The sequence below is a fragment of the Odocoileus virginianus genome, chromosome 30 (genome assembly GCF_023699985.2).
Source record: "Odocoileus virginianus isolate 20LAN1187 ecotype Illinois chromosome 30, Ovbor_1.2, whole genome shotgun sequence".
In the NCBI taxonomy this organism is placed as follows: domain Eukaryota; kingdom Metazoa; phylum Chordata; class Mammalia; order Artiodactyla; family Cervidae; genus Odocoileus; species Odocoileus virginianus.
This window is the reverse complement of record NC_069703.1, coordinates 39315459-39331825: the sequence shown is the minus strand read 5'-3', so window position 1 is coordinate 39331825 and position 16367 is coordinate 39315459. Positions and strand designations below refer to the sequence as shown.

The 16367-nt window shown below is 46.7% G+C and overlaps 1 protein-coding gene across 1 annotated transcript in view; it reads right to left on the bottom strand.

Moving 5' to 3' along the window:
* OPRD1 (opioid receptor delta 1) overlaps positions 1-16367 on the bottom strand; it is a 47550-nt gene that overhangs the window by 8933 nt on the left and 22250 nt on the right. Inside the window, exon 2 of the mRNA XM_020869253.2 lies at positions 869-1218. Coding sequence (XP_020724912.1) covers positions 869-1218 — 350 coding nt within the window. The remainder of the gene's footprint in view (positions 1-868; positions 1219-16367) is intronic.

Below are 16367 nucleotides of genomic sequence, written 5' to 3'. Positions count from 1 at the left end.
TCAGTCATGTCTGACTCTTTGTGACCCTATGGACTGTAGCCTGCCTTGCTCCTCTGTCCATGGGATTCTCCAGGCAAGAATACTGGAGTGGGTTGCCATGCCCACCTCCAGGGGATGTGCCGACCCCAGGATCGAACCCTCGTCTCCTGCGTTGCAGGTAGATTCTTTATTTATTGACCCACCATGGAAGCCCAGATGCCAGCACACTGTAGTCCAAACCATCATTTGGAGGCTAGATGCCTAATTGACTGTGTGGAGTAGAGCCCCTCCTCCTCTTACTCACACTGGACTGTGATGTGAGTGAGAAATAAATTTCTACTGCGTTAGGCCATGGCCATTGTTACAGCAGCCACCTTGACTGATACAGGAAGTTACTATACTACACTAATTTGGACAGCATTCTACTCTGAGGAAATGCACCTGTCATTCTACACAGGCCATTCTCTAGGCCTTGCTTTGGTCATCTGGGTCAATGGAGTGGAAGGGAGTTTGGGATGGGATTGCAGATCTTATGGCCCCCACTGCTCACTGGTTACCCTCACCCCACTGGCTATCCACCATCTCCCTATAGGTCAGTAATCCACACATCTAGCCATCCATAATCCCATTCATAAAATTCCTTTGGCCAACCACCCATATGACCACTGACCAGTCATTCATTCTCCCATCAGTCCACCACTCACATTCCCATTGGTTGACTATTCACACTCCCACTGACCAGCCATCCACCCTCTCATTGATCAGCAACCCACACCTCCATTGGTGATCCATCTACGCCCACCCTGATAAGTGGTCTACAAACCCACAGAAGCCTGTGTGCTGCCTCCTGCGGTCAGTGATCTGTACCAAGGCTCCCCTCCTCACTCACCCCGGGGGCGGGTCACAGCCATGACCATGATGGGTACACCGACACCGGAGGCCAGGACCCAGATGCAGATGTTGATCAGCTTGGCCTTGGCAGGGGTGCGGAAGTCCAGGGCCTTGACGGGGTGGCAGACGGCAATGTAGCGGTCGACGCTCATCATGGTGAGCGTGAAGATGCTGGTGAACATATTGTAGTAGTCAATGGAGAGCACGACCTTGCAGAGCAGTTCCCCGAAGGGCCACGTCTCCATCAGGTACTTGGCACTCTGGAAGGGCAGTGTGCTGGTGGCCAGGGCGTCCGCCAAGGCCAGGTTGAAAATGTAGATGTTGGTGGCTGTCTTCATCTTAGTGTACCTTAAAAGGAAGTGCATATATAATTGTTCCATTTCACGGATTTCAGTTTCACATGAAACTTACGGAGGGGAATGACTGGCCCAAAGTGATAGCAAAAGGTCAAGGGCACAGGTGGGGCTAGAACCCTGAACTATCTGATTCAGCATCACTCCTTTCCACTATAACAGGTACAAAAGGCGTTCTCCAGCAGGGAGTAATTTTAGTAGGAAGTTACTCAAGGAAAAACTCCTTACCTTCTCAGGGGTTCTAAGCAGTATGCTTAAAAATAAAACTGGACTCCAGAGGAAAACAGGTCTCAGTTCTCATCCTGCCTCTACTATTTATTAGCTGAGTGACTCTGGTCTAGTAACTTGACCTCTCTAAGCCCTAGTGTCCATATTGTTAAAAAAGAAAAAGACTGATACTTTTACCAACCTCATAGGGCTGTTATAAAATTTAATAACAGATGATAGAGCATTTAGCCCTGAGCTCAGAGCATGGTAAGTGCTCAGTATATGACAGCTGTTATTATTCTCCATATATGAAAATGAAGGGGGGGCTAGCCCAGAGTGACCTGACCCTCTGGCCTCTGCCACTGACCTGGCCTTTGGGGAATACGATTAGCCAGCTCTGAGGAAGCTGAGACAAACTGGCTCGGGCCTCAGACTGCCTGGGTATTCTCCAGGGTTGACCAGGGCTCCCAGTAGGTGGGCCTATCCAGGCCACCTTAGCCCCAGGTGGCTGGACTTCCCCAGCTGTGGGCAAGGGAAGCAGGTGACAGAGTCACACACCTGACCCAGGGGCATGAGTCCAGGTGTCCAAACCAGATGTCTGCAGCCACACCGGGCACCCAGAGCTTGGCAGCATCCTTCCTCGGTCTACTTGCTGCCCAGCTGCCTGCCCTACAGCTGGCCTCTTGTTGGGCCAACATTTACAGTCATGACCTCTCCGGTACTGAGGCCCGGGCTGGGCGCCAGGTGGCCTGGAGGAAGCTAAATACACTGAAACAGACCATCCCCGTGCAGCATGATCATCACAGAAACACACAGACACCAAGGCAGGGGTAAGGACACCTTCTGTGCTCCTGGAATGATCTCGGAAACCCAGGGGAGGGTTGCATGAGCAACACTTCAAATTTCAGAGCAAGAAGAGCCCAGAGAGATTGAGGGAAAGTTTTTACTACCCTGTGGTCCAGGGACTCTGGACGGAACTACCAGAAGAGTCTGTGAGAAGTGCAGATTCTTAGGCCGCACCCCAGATCTTCTCAATCTTAATCTCCAGAAATCAGGCCTGGGGATCTTCACCTTCAACCAGACACCACACACACACACACACACACACACACACACACACACACACACTTGCGCACGCACATGCGCTTCTCACGGACTGTATGGATCTTCACCTTCAACCAGACACCACACACACACACACACACACACACACACACACACGCTCACACATGCACATGCGCTTCTCATGGACTCTATGGATCTTCACCTTCAACCAGACACCACACACACACACACACACACACACGCTCACACGCTCACACATGCACATGTGCTTCTCATGGACTCTATGGATCTTCACCTTCAACCAGACACCACACACACACACACACACACACACACACACGCTCACACATGCACATGCGCTTCTCATGGACTCTAATGCTTGAGAAACACTATGTAGCCTAAAGGGCTTCCCTGGTGGCTCAGTGGTAAAGAATACCTGCCAATGCAGGAGACATGGGTTGGATCTCTGCGTTGGGAAGATTTCTTGGAGGAAGAAATGACAACTCACTCCAATATTCTTGCCTGGGAAATCCCATGGACAGAGAAGCCTGGTGGGCTACAGTCTGTGGGGTCTGAAAGAGTCAGACACAATTGAGAGACTAACCAACCGCAACAATGCAGCCTAAAGCCCACACTGGGGAGAGATGGGAAACTGATCCAAGGTCACAGAGCAACAGGGGCAGACCAAGGTGAGAACTTGGACCTCCTGACACTCAGATATCGCTGTCTCCCTACTCCACCAAGGGTGGAGCCACATCACGCACCTCTGCTTCTCTGGGCTGGAACCTGCCTGACAGCGGCAGAGTCCGATCCCCCCAGGATGAGCACACCCACTCTTTTGAATGACTGAACGAAGTCACATCACCTAAGGCTGCTCCTTCACAAAGTACTGATTTTCTTTCTCTTTTTCTTTTTTGGTTAAAAAAGAAAAAGGACTTTTTCATTGTCCTCCAGGGCCAGCATCTGTCTCACTTCCTCCCAAAATAGCTGTCATTTGCCCTGGGGCTGGAGAAGTAAAAAGTTTTGCTCAGAGACAGCAGAATTGCAAGTCTCAGGAAGTCTGCCTTCAGCGGGTGCAGGATCACAGCTGTGTGGGAGGCGGTCTCAACCCCACAGCTGACTCGTCTAATTTCACTTCTTTTACGCAGAACAATTAGAGGCTGTTCTCTGCCTGCTATTTTGATTTGTGAAGGATCCTTCAATTCCCAGAGGAGGCTGGGATAAGGGGAGTGGGTGATAAAGCTGCTGTAGCTGGCCCCGACAGGGCTGAGGCACAGCCGACTCTGGGGGGGTCGGTAGGGCCCCGGCAGAGGGAGGGGGAGGCTCACTGGCCATCAAGCCGGGTCCTCCTTGCCTCCTCAGTACCAGTCCTGCCACTCGACGACTCTCAGCCCCCGAGGGATGGTGGTTTAGCCGCTAAGTCGTGTCCGACTCTTGCGAACCCATGGACTGTAGCCCGCCAGGCTCCCCTTTCCATAGGATTCTCGGTCCCCTAGGAGCTCCTCAGAGTCCTCTCCACGTTCCACAGACTGGCCCCGACCACTTCTCAGGCCTCAGGTTCCAGAACCTTCCTCTTGGTGGATGTCCCTTCCCCCACACCCCCCAACAGCTTCTTTGCTGCACCTCAGCTACATCAAGCCCATCCCACCTCAGGACCACCAGACTGCAGTTTGCTTGGCCCGGAACCCTCATCCTCCAAGTTGTGCATGCCTTGTTCCTTCTTTTGTGTGTGTGGGTGTGGTTTTGTTGGGTCTTAGTTGCAGCATGCAGAATCTTCTTTTTTTGGTTGCAGCACGTGAGGTCCTAGTTGCGGCACCTGGGATCCCTGACCAGGGATGGAACCCAGGCCCCGGCCCTGGGAGCTCGGAGTCTTAACCACTGGACCACCAGGGAAGTCCCCCATTCCTTCACTTAATCCAGGACTCTATTCAAATATCTCCTCCTCAGAGCTGCTGCCCCAACATCTTAGTACCCTCTCTCCTCTCCATCGCCTTGCGTGTGTGCATGCTAAGTCACTCAGTCATGGCTGACTCTTTGCAACTCCATGGACTGTAGCCCACCAGGTTCCTCTGTTCCTGGGATTTCCCAGGCAAGAATACTGGAGTGGGTTGCCATGTCCTCCCCCAGGGGATCTTCCCAACCCAGGGATCAAACCCACAACTCCTTTACCTCTGAGCTACCAGGGAAGCCCCTCTATCTCCTTACGCTGCTTCAGTCTTCTTTACAGTATGAACCACCACCTGACTTTTATCTTCTTTTCTCCCCCAAGGCAGGGCACATTGCCCATCTCGTACCCTGCTGTATATCAGGCCTGCCAGATGAATAGTAGCTTCTCCATCAACAGCGGTGGTACGGATGTCTTAGTCCAGGCCTCCTCAGCTCTCACGGTACCATCACAGCAGCCTCCTGCCCCCACCATTCATCCTCCACGTGAGCCAGGGTGCTCACTGTAAAGGTGGGTTTGCTCAGGCAGACTCAACTCTATCCCTTAGGATCCTTCCATGGCTCCCCACTGCCATCTGGATAAAAACCAAACTCCTCACACTGGCATTTCATCTGGGTGGCCTCCCTTCCCATTGCGCCCGCCCACCCTGTCCAACCCCATCTGTGGTCCCCTCAGACGTTCTAACGTGGCCTCCCTCCGAAGAGCCGGCCACTGTGTTGGTTTGGCAGGAATCCTCCCGGCCGCATATATGTGGTTTCTGCCAGTTTAACACAATGCCCTCGTGTCACAGGACTATAATGAAAACAGCTGCCCCTCTGCCCCACCCTATCTCTACTTCTCAGCCCTGCTCCCCAGAGCAACCACTTTTAATGTTTTTAGTTATTCTTCTAGTGATTATCTCCATAATTCTAAATAATATGTTTAAACGTCTATTTCTTGATATATCTATTTTAGACAGTAGCTGTTGACGTTTGTATTCAATTAAGTCAAGCTATGGGCTTCCCTGGTGGCTCAGTGGTAAAGAATCCGCCTGCCAGTGCAGGAGATGTAGGTTCAATCCCTGGGTGGGAAGATCCCCTGGAGAAGGAAATGGCAACCCACTCCAGTGTTCTCGCCTGAGAAATCCCATGGACAGGGAAGCCTGGGGGGGACTACAGTCCATAGAGCCGTTAAGAGTTGGACACGACCTAGCGACTAAACAACAATAACAAAGTCAGGGTATGCGCCAGTAACAGACAATCCCAAAATCTCAGTGGCTTAACACACGAAAAAGCTTGATTTCTTACCCTTGCAGAATCCATTCACTGCCTCCAGGACATCCATATAGCATGGGGCAGTTCCAGCCTGCTTCAATCTTGTGGCTCTGCTCTCTTAACCCATAGCTGCCTTGGCCACCACAGAGGGAGAGGGGACAGACAGAGGCATCTAAGCTTCATTCTAGCTGCAACATAGCACTTTCTCTTGAAGCTGACTGTCCAGAAGTAGTTATATTGGCCCCATCCAATTGCAAGGGACTGAAAAGTCATCTTTTGTGTGCCCAGAAGGAGGGAGAACCAAGCATCAGTGACTACTACTAACTTCCTCCTTGTTGTTGTTTAGTTGCTGAATCACGTTCAACTCTTTTGTGACCCCATGGACTGTAGGCTCCTGTCCATGGGGTTTCCCAAGCGAGAACACTGGAGTGGGTTGCCATTTCCTTTTCCAGGGGATCTTCCCGACCCAGGGATCGAACCTGCATCTCCTGCATTGCAGGTGGACTACTGAGCCACCAGGGAAACCCCTACTAAGGTCCTCCACAAATCTTTTAATATGGTAAATAAAGATTAACTCTCTTCATCTACTCAGCTTCCTCTCCATCCTCCCAATATAGTTCTACCAGAATTTAAAATTGTTTGGTCAAGTTGATATCCAAAGTTTACTTTTTTCCCAGGGTTTACATTCGTGGTTTATTAAAAAATTATTTATTTATTTTTATTTCTTTGGCTGTGCCAAGGTCTTAGCTGTGGCAAACAGGATCTTCAGTCTTCGTTGTGGCGTGTGAGTTCTTTAGTTGTGGCACATGGGATCTAGTTCCTTGACCAGGGATCGAACCTGGGCTCTCTGTGTTGGGAGCACAGAGTCAGGGCCGCTGGACCACTGGGAAGTCCCCAGGGTTTACGTTCTTATGCCTTTGTAAGTACTGTCCACTGCTGAGCCAAATGGTATACTAGAGTATTTATTTTTTAGTACTAATTTTTGGTCTCTGTGGAGTTAATAATTGCCTCTTTTTGAAAACCGAATATCATATATTAATGCACACATGTGGAATCTGGGAAAACGGTACAGATGAACCTATTTGCAAGGCAGGAATAGAGACACAGATGCAGAGAACAGACGTGGACATGGTGGGGGGAAGGGAGGTGGGTGAGTTGGGAGGTTGGGACTGACATGTATACACGACCATGTGTGAAATAGATAGTGGGAACCTGCTGTATAAGGCAAGGAGCTCAGCTCGGTGCTCTGTGATGACCGAGATGGGTGGGATAAGGGGAGATGGGAGGGAGGGACAAGAGGGAATATAGGTATCCTCGAAGCTGATTCACTTTGTTGTAGAGCAGAAACCAGTACAACGTTGTAAAACAACTGTACCTCAATAAAAAAGATTGCTTCTTTTTTTAATTTGCTTAGTTCTGTGCACACATTGATAAACCTCCTCAAACACTCAGCAGACCCACAAAACGCCTTTTCCGTGCGCTCACATAATCTATCAAGCTCCTTTTGCTTTTCTACTCAATTCGCTTCCTGGAGCTTCCCTCCTCCTCTCTTAATCTGGAACTGGTTGCTTTTCAGACCACTGAACACCTGTCCTCCTCTGTTAGAGCACCTGTTTCCTGGGTTACAAGTCTTGTTTACCATGGTTTATGTCCTTGTTTTGGTGGAGCACATCCTCTAGTCACTTCCTAAAGAAAGGGTAGATAGGAAGGAAAAATATTACACTCTGGCAAGCCGGTAAATGTCTTTCTTCTATCCTTACGTCTGATTTCTTTGACTCTACATAAAATAGTAGATTGGAAACAATTTTCCATCAGAAAATTGATGGCATGGCTCCCTCATCCTCTAGTTTCCATGTTGCCACTGAGGTATCTGAAACCATTTTCATTTCTGATGTTTTGTATGTAGTCTATTCTTCCCACCCTTGAAAGTTTTAGGAATTTCTCTCTCTCTTTAAAATTTAATTCTTTTTAATGTTGTAGGCCACACCGCGAGGCATGGGGGAATCTTAGTTCCCTGATCAGGGATCGATCCTCAGGGCTCCCTGCATTGGGAATCTTAACCTCTGGACCACCAGGAAGTTCTAGGACCTTTGCTTTACTCTTAGATTTCTGACATTTGTGATGATATGCCATAAGATGGCTCTTCTTCATTTTTATTGGGTCCTCTCGGTCCAAAGGTTTATGCCCTTCAGTATAAAACGTCCTCTCATCATTTCTTCAGGCCTTTCCTCCCCTCTGCTTTCTCTGGAATCCCTGGACAATCCGGTAGTTATATATTGGGCCTCCTAGATTGATTGTCTCCTTTTCTTCTCTTTTTTATTTTCTGTCTTCATGGTACATCTTCTGGGAAATTTCCTTTTCATTACCTCTCAACCTTTCTATTGACTTTTTAAAAATGCTATTTTGTCTCTCATTTTTATTTCCCAGTGCCTCTTCTTTTCTTATTATTCCTTTTTATATAGCAATTATAGCATCTTATTTCAAGAATGTAATATCTTCTCTTTTGTCTCTGAGGATCCTAATAATTTTTGTCTTGTATTTTCTTCTGCTCTCTGCATGGTCTATCTGCTTCACACATTTTTGTTTATTGGTCTGCTTTGGCCTCCCTCTTTTATCCCGGAGGCTTGGATATCTGGAGATATGTGATCAAAGGTTGGCCTTTTCTTTTTTTAGTGTTTATTTATTTATGTGGCTGTGTCACGTCTTAGTTGTGGCATGCGGGATCCTCAATCTGCGTTGCAGTATGCCAGCTCTTTAGTTGCAGCATGTGGAGTTTAGTTCTCTGACCAGGGATTGAATCTGGGCCCCCTGCATTGGGAGTGTGAAGTCTTAGCCACCAGACCACCAGGGAGGTCCCTAAAGGTTGGCATTTGAGTGAAGCACTAATTAATTGACAGTATTGGGGGCGGGGGAGTGGCTGCCAACTGGTGTGCTTCATTCTAGGCGGACTGAATGGAGATCTGGCTTTTATTCTAGGAACACTTAAATATCAGTGACTGTAGCTCTCTTCTTTGGGGGCTTCAGAAAAGAATGCTGCCATTTCCTCCCTGGAAAGCACACTTCCAGCTGTCAGGATTCTGGTAGCAGAAGGGGTCTGGAAAACCATTTTTTTTTCCTTTGGTATCTCACTGTGACCCTTCCTGTGTCTGCGGCTGCAAATTCAGTTCCCCTAGGTTACCTTCTCCAAGGAAAACACCTAACCTCCTCCAGAGCGGAGGGGCGGTCCCCTGGCTGTGCAGGGTACAAGGGATGGGGAACTAAGGGTCTCACTGTTCTGTCTATAGGTAACTGACTCCCTACCCCTGTATTCAGCCCCATATCTCACCCTTGCTCAGCCTGTTCCTCCTGTCCAAATTGCTTTTCATCATCCAAATAGATGTTGCCATCACTTAAAGAACATAAACTGAGACCTAAGAGGTGAAGCGATTTTCCAAGGTCACATGGCCATGAAATGGCAGGGCTGGTATTTAAATCAGGAAGTCTAGTGCCAACAGCTGGTAATGACTATGCTATTCTGCCCCTCAGTGCTTGTTACCTTCCTTCCTCCTCCACCTCCTTCCTCCCCCACATTCCTTGAAAAAGTCAAAGAAAGTGAGCTTATTATAAGCTGAGGTTTGTTCACTCATCCAACAGGTGTTAATGGAGCAGCTGGTATGTGCTGGCACTGAGGAAGGGATATAGGAGTGAAGATGGCAGTCTGACTTCTTGAAATTTAGGGTCTTAGGGAGGGGGCAGACACTGAACAAATTGCTGCAATTTTTAAGCAGGGGAGTGATGGGGTTTGACTTATGTGTGTTTCTCAAAAGATCATTTTGAATACTGTGTGGGGACTAGTTGGAGGGCAGAGCAAGAGTGGGTGAGAGAATGAACTTCCTAGGAAGATAAGTTTTATCTCCCCACATCTCACAATCCTACTGTTGGTCTCTAATTCTTTTTTTTTTCCTATTTCAAAAAGTTGTAGATATGACATTGGAACCTTCCATCATACCATATTTAAAAATTGACTCAAAATGGATCAAAGACCTAGAGGTAAGAGCTATAACTATAAAACTCTTAGAAGAAAACAGAGGGAAAGTTTCATGACACTAGATTTGGCAACAAAATCTGGGACACGATACCAAAAGCAACAAATTAAAGAAATAGACTGGACTACATCAAAATCCAAAGCTTTTATGCATCAAACGACATGATCAACAGAGTGAAAAGGCCACCAGAGAATGGGAGAAAATATTTGCAAATCACATATCTGACAAGGGGTTAATATCCAGAATATATAAAGAATTCCTACAACTCAACAGTAAAAAAGCAAACAACCGGATTTAAAATACGGCTAAAGGACTTGAACAGACATTTCTCTGAAGATATACAAAGGACCAATAAGCACATGAAGAGATGCTCAACATCATCAATCATTAGATAAATGCAAATCAAAACCACAATGAGATACCGCTCCATACATATTAGAATGTCTACTATCAAAAATCAAAACAAAACCAGAGAACAACACGTGCTGATGAAGATGTGAAGACATTGGAATCCTTGTGCCCTGTTGGTGGAGATGTAAAATGGTGCAGCCACTGTGAAAAACAGCATGGCAGTTCCTCAAAAAATTGAAAACAGAATTGCCATATGATCCAACAATTCCACTTCTGGGTATACACCCAACAGAATTAGAAGCAGGGTCGTTATGGAAATAAAAACAAAAATAAACAAATGGGAGCTAATTAAACTTAAAAGTTTTCACACAGCAAGGGAAACCATAAGCAAAATGAAAAGACAATACTCAGAATGGGAGAAAATAACTGCAAATGAAGCAACTGACAAAGGATTAATCTCCAAAATATACAAGCAGCTCAGGCAGCTCAATGTTAGAAAAACATACAACCCAATCAAAAAATGGGCAGAAGACCTGAACAGACATTTCTCCAAAGAAGACACACAGATGGCTAATAAACACACAAAAAAATGCTCAACATCACTTATTATTAGAGAAATGCAAATCAAAACTACAATGAGGTATCACATCATATGGGTCAGAATGGCCATCATCAAAAAATCTACAAACAATAAATGCTGGAGAGGATGTGGAGAAAAGGGAAGGAACCCTCTTGCACAGTTGGTGGGAATGTAAATTGATACAGCTACTATTGGGAACAATATGGAGATTTCTTTAAAAACTAGGAAGAAAACTACCATGTAACGAGCAATACCACTACTGGGCATATACCCTGAGAAAACCATTCTAAAAGACACACATACCCCAATGTTCATTGTAGCACTATTTACAATAACCAGGACATGGAAGCAATCTAGATGTCCATTATAGATGAATGGATAAAGAAGTCATGGTACATAATATTATGGAATATTTCTCAGCCATAAAAAGGAATGCATTTGAGTCAGTTCTAGTGAGGTAGATGAACCTGGAGCCTGTTTTACAGACTGAAGTAAGTCAGAAAGAGAAAAATATCACATATTAACACATATATATGAAATCTAGGAAAATGGTACTGATGAACCTATTTGTAGGACAGTAGAGACGCAGACGTAGAGAACAGACTTGTGGACACAACAGGGGAAGGAGAGGGTGGGATGAATTGAGAGCAGCATTGAAGTATATACATTACCAAGTATAAAATAGACAGCCAGTGGGAATTTGCCGTATGACACAGGGAGCTCAACCCGGGGCTCTGTGACAACCTAGAGGAGTGAGATGGGGTGGGAGGCGGGAGAAAGGTTCACGACGGAAGGTACATATGTATACCTATGGCAGAAACCAACACAACATTGTAAAGCAATTATCTTCCAATTAAAAATAAATCATAAAAAAGACAAAAAAATAAAAGCAGCATCATGAAGAGAAATCGGTACATGCATGCTCATAGTAGCATCATCCACAACAGCCGAAGGTACCCACAGATGAAGGAATGGATAAACAAAATGTGGTCTATACATACAAGGGAATATTATCAAGCCTTAAAAAGAGAGGAAATTCTGACACATGCTACAACATAGATGAACCTTGAGGACAGGCATCAAGTGAAATAAGCTAGTCACAAGAAGACAAAGACCTCTGTGATTCCACTCATATGAGGTACTTAGAGTAGTCAGATTCAGAGAGGCAGAAAGTAGAATGGTGCTTTCCAGGGACTGAAGCAAGGGAGAAATGAGGGGTTATTATTTAATGCATACAAAGTGTCAGTTTGGGAAGATGAAAAAAAGTTCTAGAGATGGATGCTGGTGATGGCTGCACAACAATGTGAATATACGTAACGTCAGTGAACCGTACACTTAAGAACGGTTAAACTTTATGTGTATTTTACTGCAGTAAATAAGTTGTGGCTAATCAAGTGCTCTCACTGTGTCTGTTTTCTGAGCTAGAGAGTTTGACGAGGAAGGTCTTTCGTGCCATTGAGATCCTAGCTCCTCAACACACTTAGCTGCGTGATCTTGAATAAATTACTTCACCTCTCTGAAGCCATTTCCTCATTGGTAATTTCAGAGTAATCATGCTTTTCGGAGCCAACACATGTGAAATCGTCTAGCTTACTGGCCAGCACTGAGACAAGAATTAGCAGCCTTTAGGGGTCTATTTCCCCTGATATTTTTCCTGCTTATTTTTCTCATAGAATTCAATCCTTTCTGAATTGGGCCCAACCCTGGGGGTGAACTCTATTGACTCTGAGATGCCTTGGGAAACTCATTGCTTTTATTTTTCCTAGGTCAAAATCCCCTTTAGCGCATCCTGAATTACATAGCCGCTGGGGAATTTGCTCCCAGCCATCCTTCTCAGGGGCTTCCTTGGTGGCTCAGTGGTAAAGAATCCACCTGTCAATGCAGGAGATGCAAGTTCGATCCCTGGAGAAGGAAATGGCAGCCCACTCCAGTGTTCTTGCCTGGGAAACCTCATGGACAGAGGAGCCTGGTGGGCTACAGTACATGGGGTCATAAGAGTCAGACACAACTGAGTGACCAAACAACAATCCTTCTCAGACTTCAGGGAGGCCCCCCCTTTTAGGAAGCACTGAGCGGCTGACCATGTTGATTTCAGAGCCCTAAACCCATTCCACCATCTATCAGACAAGCCCCCCTCCCCGCCGGCCCCAGGCAGGGAAGAACAGGCCCCATCTCTAGCCATTTTCCTTTAACTTGATAGAGATTGACCACGCTCAGTGGCTAACGCACAGCCAGGGCCACAGGAAATCCACACATGCTCCTGGGTTTCTGGAGAGCTGGGCTTCTTGATGACAAGTAAGCTCCTGCTAAGAATTTCCTTCCCCAGTCAAACCCAGGGTGGTTGGTTAGACTGGTCGACATCCTAATGCCCAGTGCCCAGAAGAAGGCTAAAACATTCCCTCCTATGTACAAGGCCCCGAGGGGACGGGTCTGACAGCTATGGGTGGCTCATTTGGGTTTTCTTTTTAAGCAATATTCTCTAAGTGTCTTTTCTCTCTTGTACCAGTGAAAGTCACTCAGTCATACCCCACTCTTTGTGACCCCATGGACTCTACAGTCCACAGAATTCTCCAGGCCAGAATACTGGAGTGGGTAGCTTTTCCCTTCTCCAGGGTATCTTCCCAACCCAGGGATCGAACCCAGGTCTTCTGCATCGCAGGTGGATTCTTAACTAACTGAGCTATCAGGGAAGCCCACATGTACCAGGCGCTATGCCAACTGCACAGAATGCACGATTTCATTTCCACCTCATTGTAACCCTGAGTGTTAAGACCTAGCTCATCAGCCGTGGCAGAGGGGCCAGTCTGGAGGCCGGGACCAAAGGGAGGGAACTGTTCCAGAGGTGGGCTGGTTCCAGAGCCTTCACCTGCCCTCACACATTCCTCAACTCTGCTGTGATCTGGAGTTTGGAGACCATCTGCTCACAGTCCAGGAAGGGTCGGGGAGAGAGACTTATACACATCAGGACAATGGCACAGACTTCGTGATGGGGCCCGACGGGGCAAGGAGGAGAGGTCAGTTCAGAACAATATGTCCACTTCTGGTCACGAGGGTGGCAGCCAGAATTTGTGGCACAACAGCTATGTGCCAGGTTTTTCTTGGGCATGATTTTAGGTACTTCTTACACCTGTGTTTTGTTTTATTCTTTAATAGATAATAAGCATCTGTGCCAGGCACTGGGAAAGCATTTTACATCATTTAATTTTCCCAGCACCCTATGGGGTGGATAGGATTTATCATTCCCGATTTACGGGGAGCAATAAAAAAACTTGCCCAAGCTGCAGAGGCAGAAAGAGGCTGAGCAGAGATTCCACCCCTGTGGGCATCTCCAAGTCCCTGGCGCCTTCCTCTGGACTTCCATTTCAGCTTCTCCCCTGCAGACCCAGGGTGTGCACCCCTCACATACATTAAGTCCCAAAGGCATGGCATTGTCTCAGTCACCACTAAGCCTGGGACTTCCCAGCTCCAAGCAGGTGCTCAAAGCACATCTGTTGAATGAATGAATGTTGCTGCATCTGTCTGCCACACTACACATGCAGCCTTTAGGTAGGAACCACATCATAAACATAGCATTTACTGGGGGATTCCCGGGAGGACGGAGGGTCAGGCACCCTGATCCTTGGAAGTAACCAACCACAGACCCAAGAGCTCTGAGATAGGCTACGGTGCTCCCCTTGCCCCTTCTGTCCTCCGCCCAGGCCAACCCAGGGCCCCCGCAGGACATCTGGGCCTGACCCTACCTGCCCTGAATCTGCAGTGACTCAGCTATGCCTCGGCAAAGGGAAGTCTTGTCAGATCATTTACCGAAAGGAGCGAGTTTGTTTTTAACTGAGCTGAGGGGTATTTTTTTTTTTTTTTTTTTTACCTCTCATGCATAAGAGCTCACGAGGCAAGAGACCTAAAAACAATAAGAGCAACAAGGTAAGGGCACCAATCAGGCTGATCGACCTTAGGGCACCTTAGGAACCAAATCAAACAAAATGCTTCAGCCGAGATCAAAACTCACTGGGTCCCAAACAGCTTGGACTGTCGGGAGGATTCAGAGTTAATTTTCTTCCCCAGTGCTTTGTCAGATCTCGGAAATAACAGCTGCTCACTATAAAAGGTCCAAATAACACAGAATCATTTCATAAAGAAAATTTAAAAACCATCAGTAGGACAGACTATCATTAACAGATAACAGGCAAATATACAGGCCCTGTTTTAAATAAAAGGGATCTGGCTCTAATACTATTATATAACCTGTTTCTTTCTTCTCAAAAATATGCTGTAATCATCTTTCCATATCCACAGACACAAATTAATATAATTTTTGGTGACTGATTGTTATTCTAATCCAGGGGTCAACAGACTTTTTCTGTAAAGAGCCAAAAAGTTAGTATTTTAGGCTCGGTAGATCCCTTAAGGTCTCTGATGCATATTCTTCTGCTTTTTGTTTAATGTGTGTGTGTTTGTGTGTGTAGTTTTGTATTTTGGCCTCAGGGCTTGTGGAGGTCTTAGTTTCCTGAACAAGGATTGAACTCCAGCCCTTAACAGTAAAAGTGTGGAGTCCTAACAACTAGACTACCAGGGAATTCCTGTTTTTGTTTCTTACAAGCTTTTAAAAGTGTAAAAAAAAACATTTTTAGCTCAAGGACTATACAAGAACAGACTACAAGCTGGAGCTAGTCTCACTTACAGACACTAATGCTCCCAAATATAGTTACTTAATAAATCTCTGATTAAAAGACACACAGGTTGCTTCTGCTCTTTTGGTATTATAAACAGTACTGTGATAAATGTCTTTGTGCACAAAGATATCTGAAGGTCTCTCGGGAATATTCCTAGGATCTCAGAGCTAGAAGGAAACTTCACAGTGAGGGCATTCCCTCTGTGGCACTCCAGACAAGTGACTACGCAGTTTCTGCTTGTGTATATCCAGAGATGGGGAACTCGCCACCTGCAGCACAGTCCGTCCCACTGGGGACAACTCACAGAAAAACAAGTTCTTGGTTTTATCTGAGCTGAAAACTGCCTCCTTGTCACCTGGCACCATTTTTCCTGGTTTCGCTCACAAATCACAGGTTCTAAACCTAACCCTTCTCCTTTCCACGTGTTGAGGAATAAAGATGTTAACAGTACACCCTTCACCCAGCTTGGTGAGACCTGAGTTAATATGAAGAAGAGTAAGTACTCAGTACGGCTGGTTGGTAAGCTGCCTTATCACACTGGGTAGCCATTCCTTGGAGCCCCCATTTCAGCTGGGCCTCAGGCGTTCAAGAATGTGATTATCAGGCTTCCTTGGTGATCCAATGGTTAAGAATCCACTTGCCAATGCAGGAGACATGGGCTCGATACCTGGTCCGGGAGGGTTTCACGTGCTTCCAGGCAACTAAGCCATGTGCCACAACTACTAAGCCCATGCCCAGGGCCCATGCTCTGCAACAAGAGAAGCCACCACAATGAGAAGCCCGTGCACCTCAAGGAAGACTAGCCCCTGCTCGCTGCAACTGGAGAAAGGCCCATCATCAATGAAGACCCAGCGCAGCCAAAACTAAATAAGTAAAATCTTTTTAAAAATGGAATGATCCGAGTAAAGATGGTACCATCCTCCGGGTTAAGGGAGGCCCAAGATGATGCAGGTAAACCACATCACAGACACTCAGGCCTTCTCCCATCTCTCCAGGGGGGTAAGGGAGGCTGAATCTACTTTCAGTGGGATCTATAACCCCAAAGTCA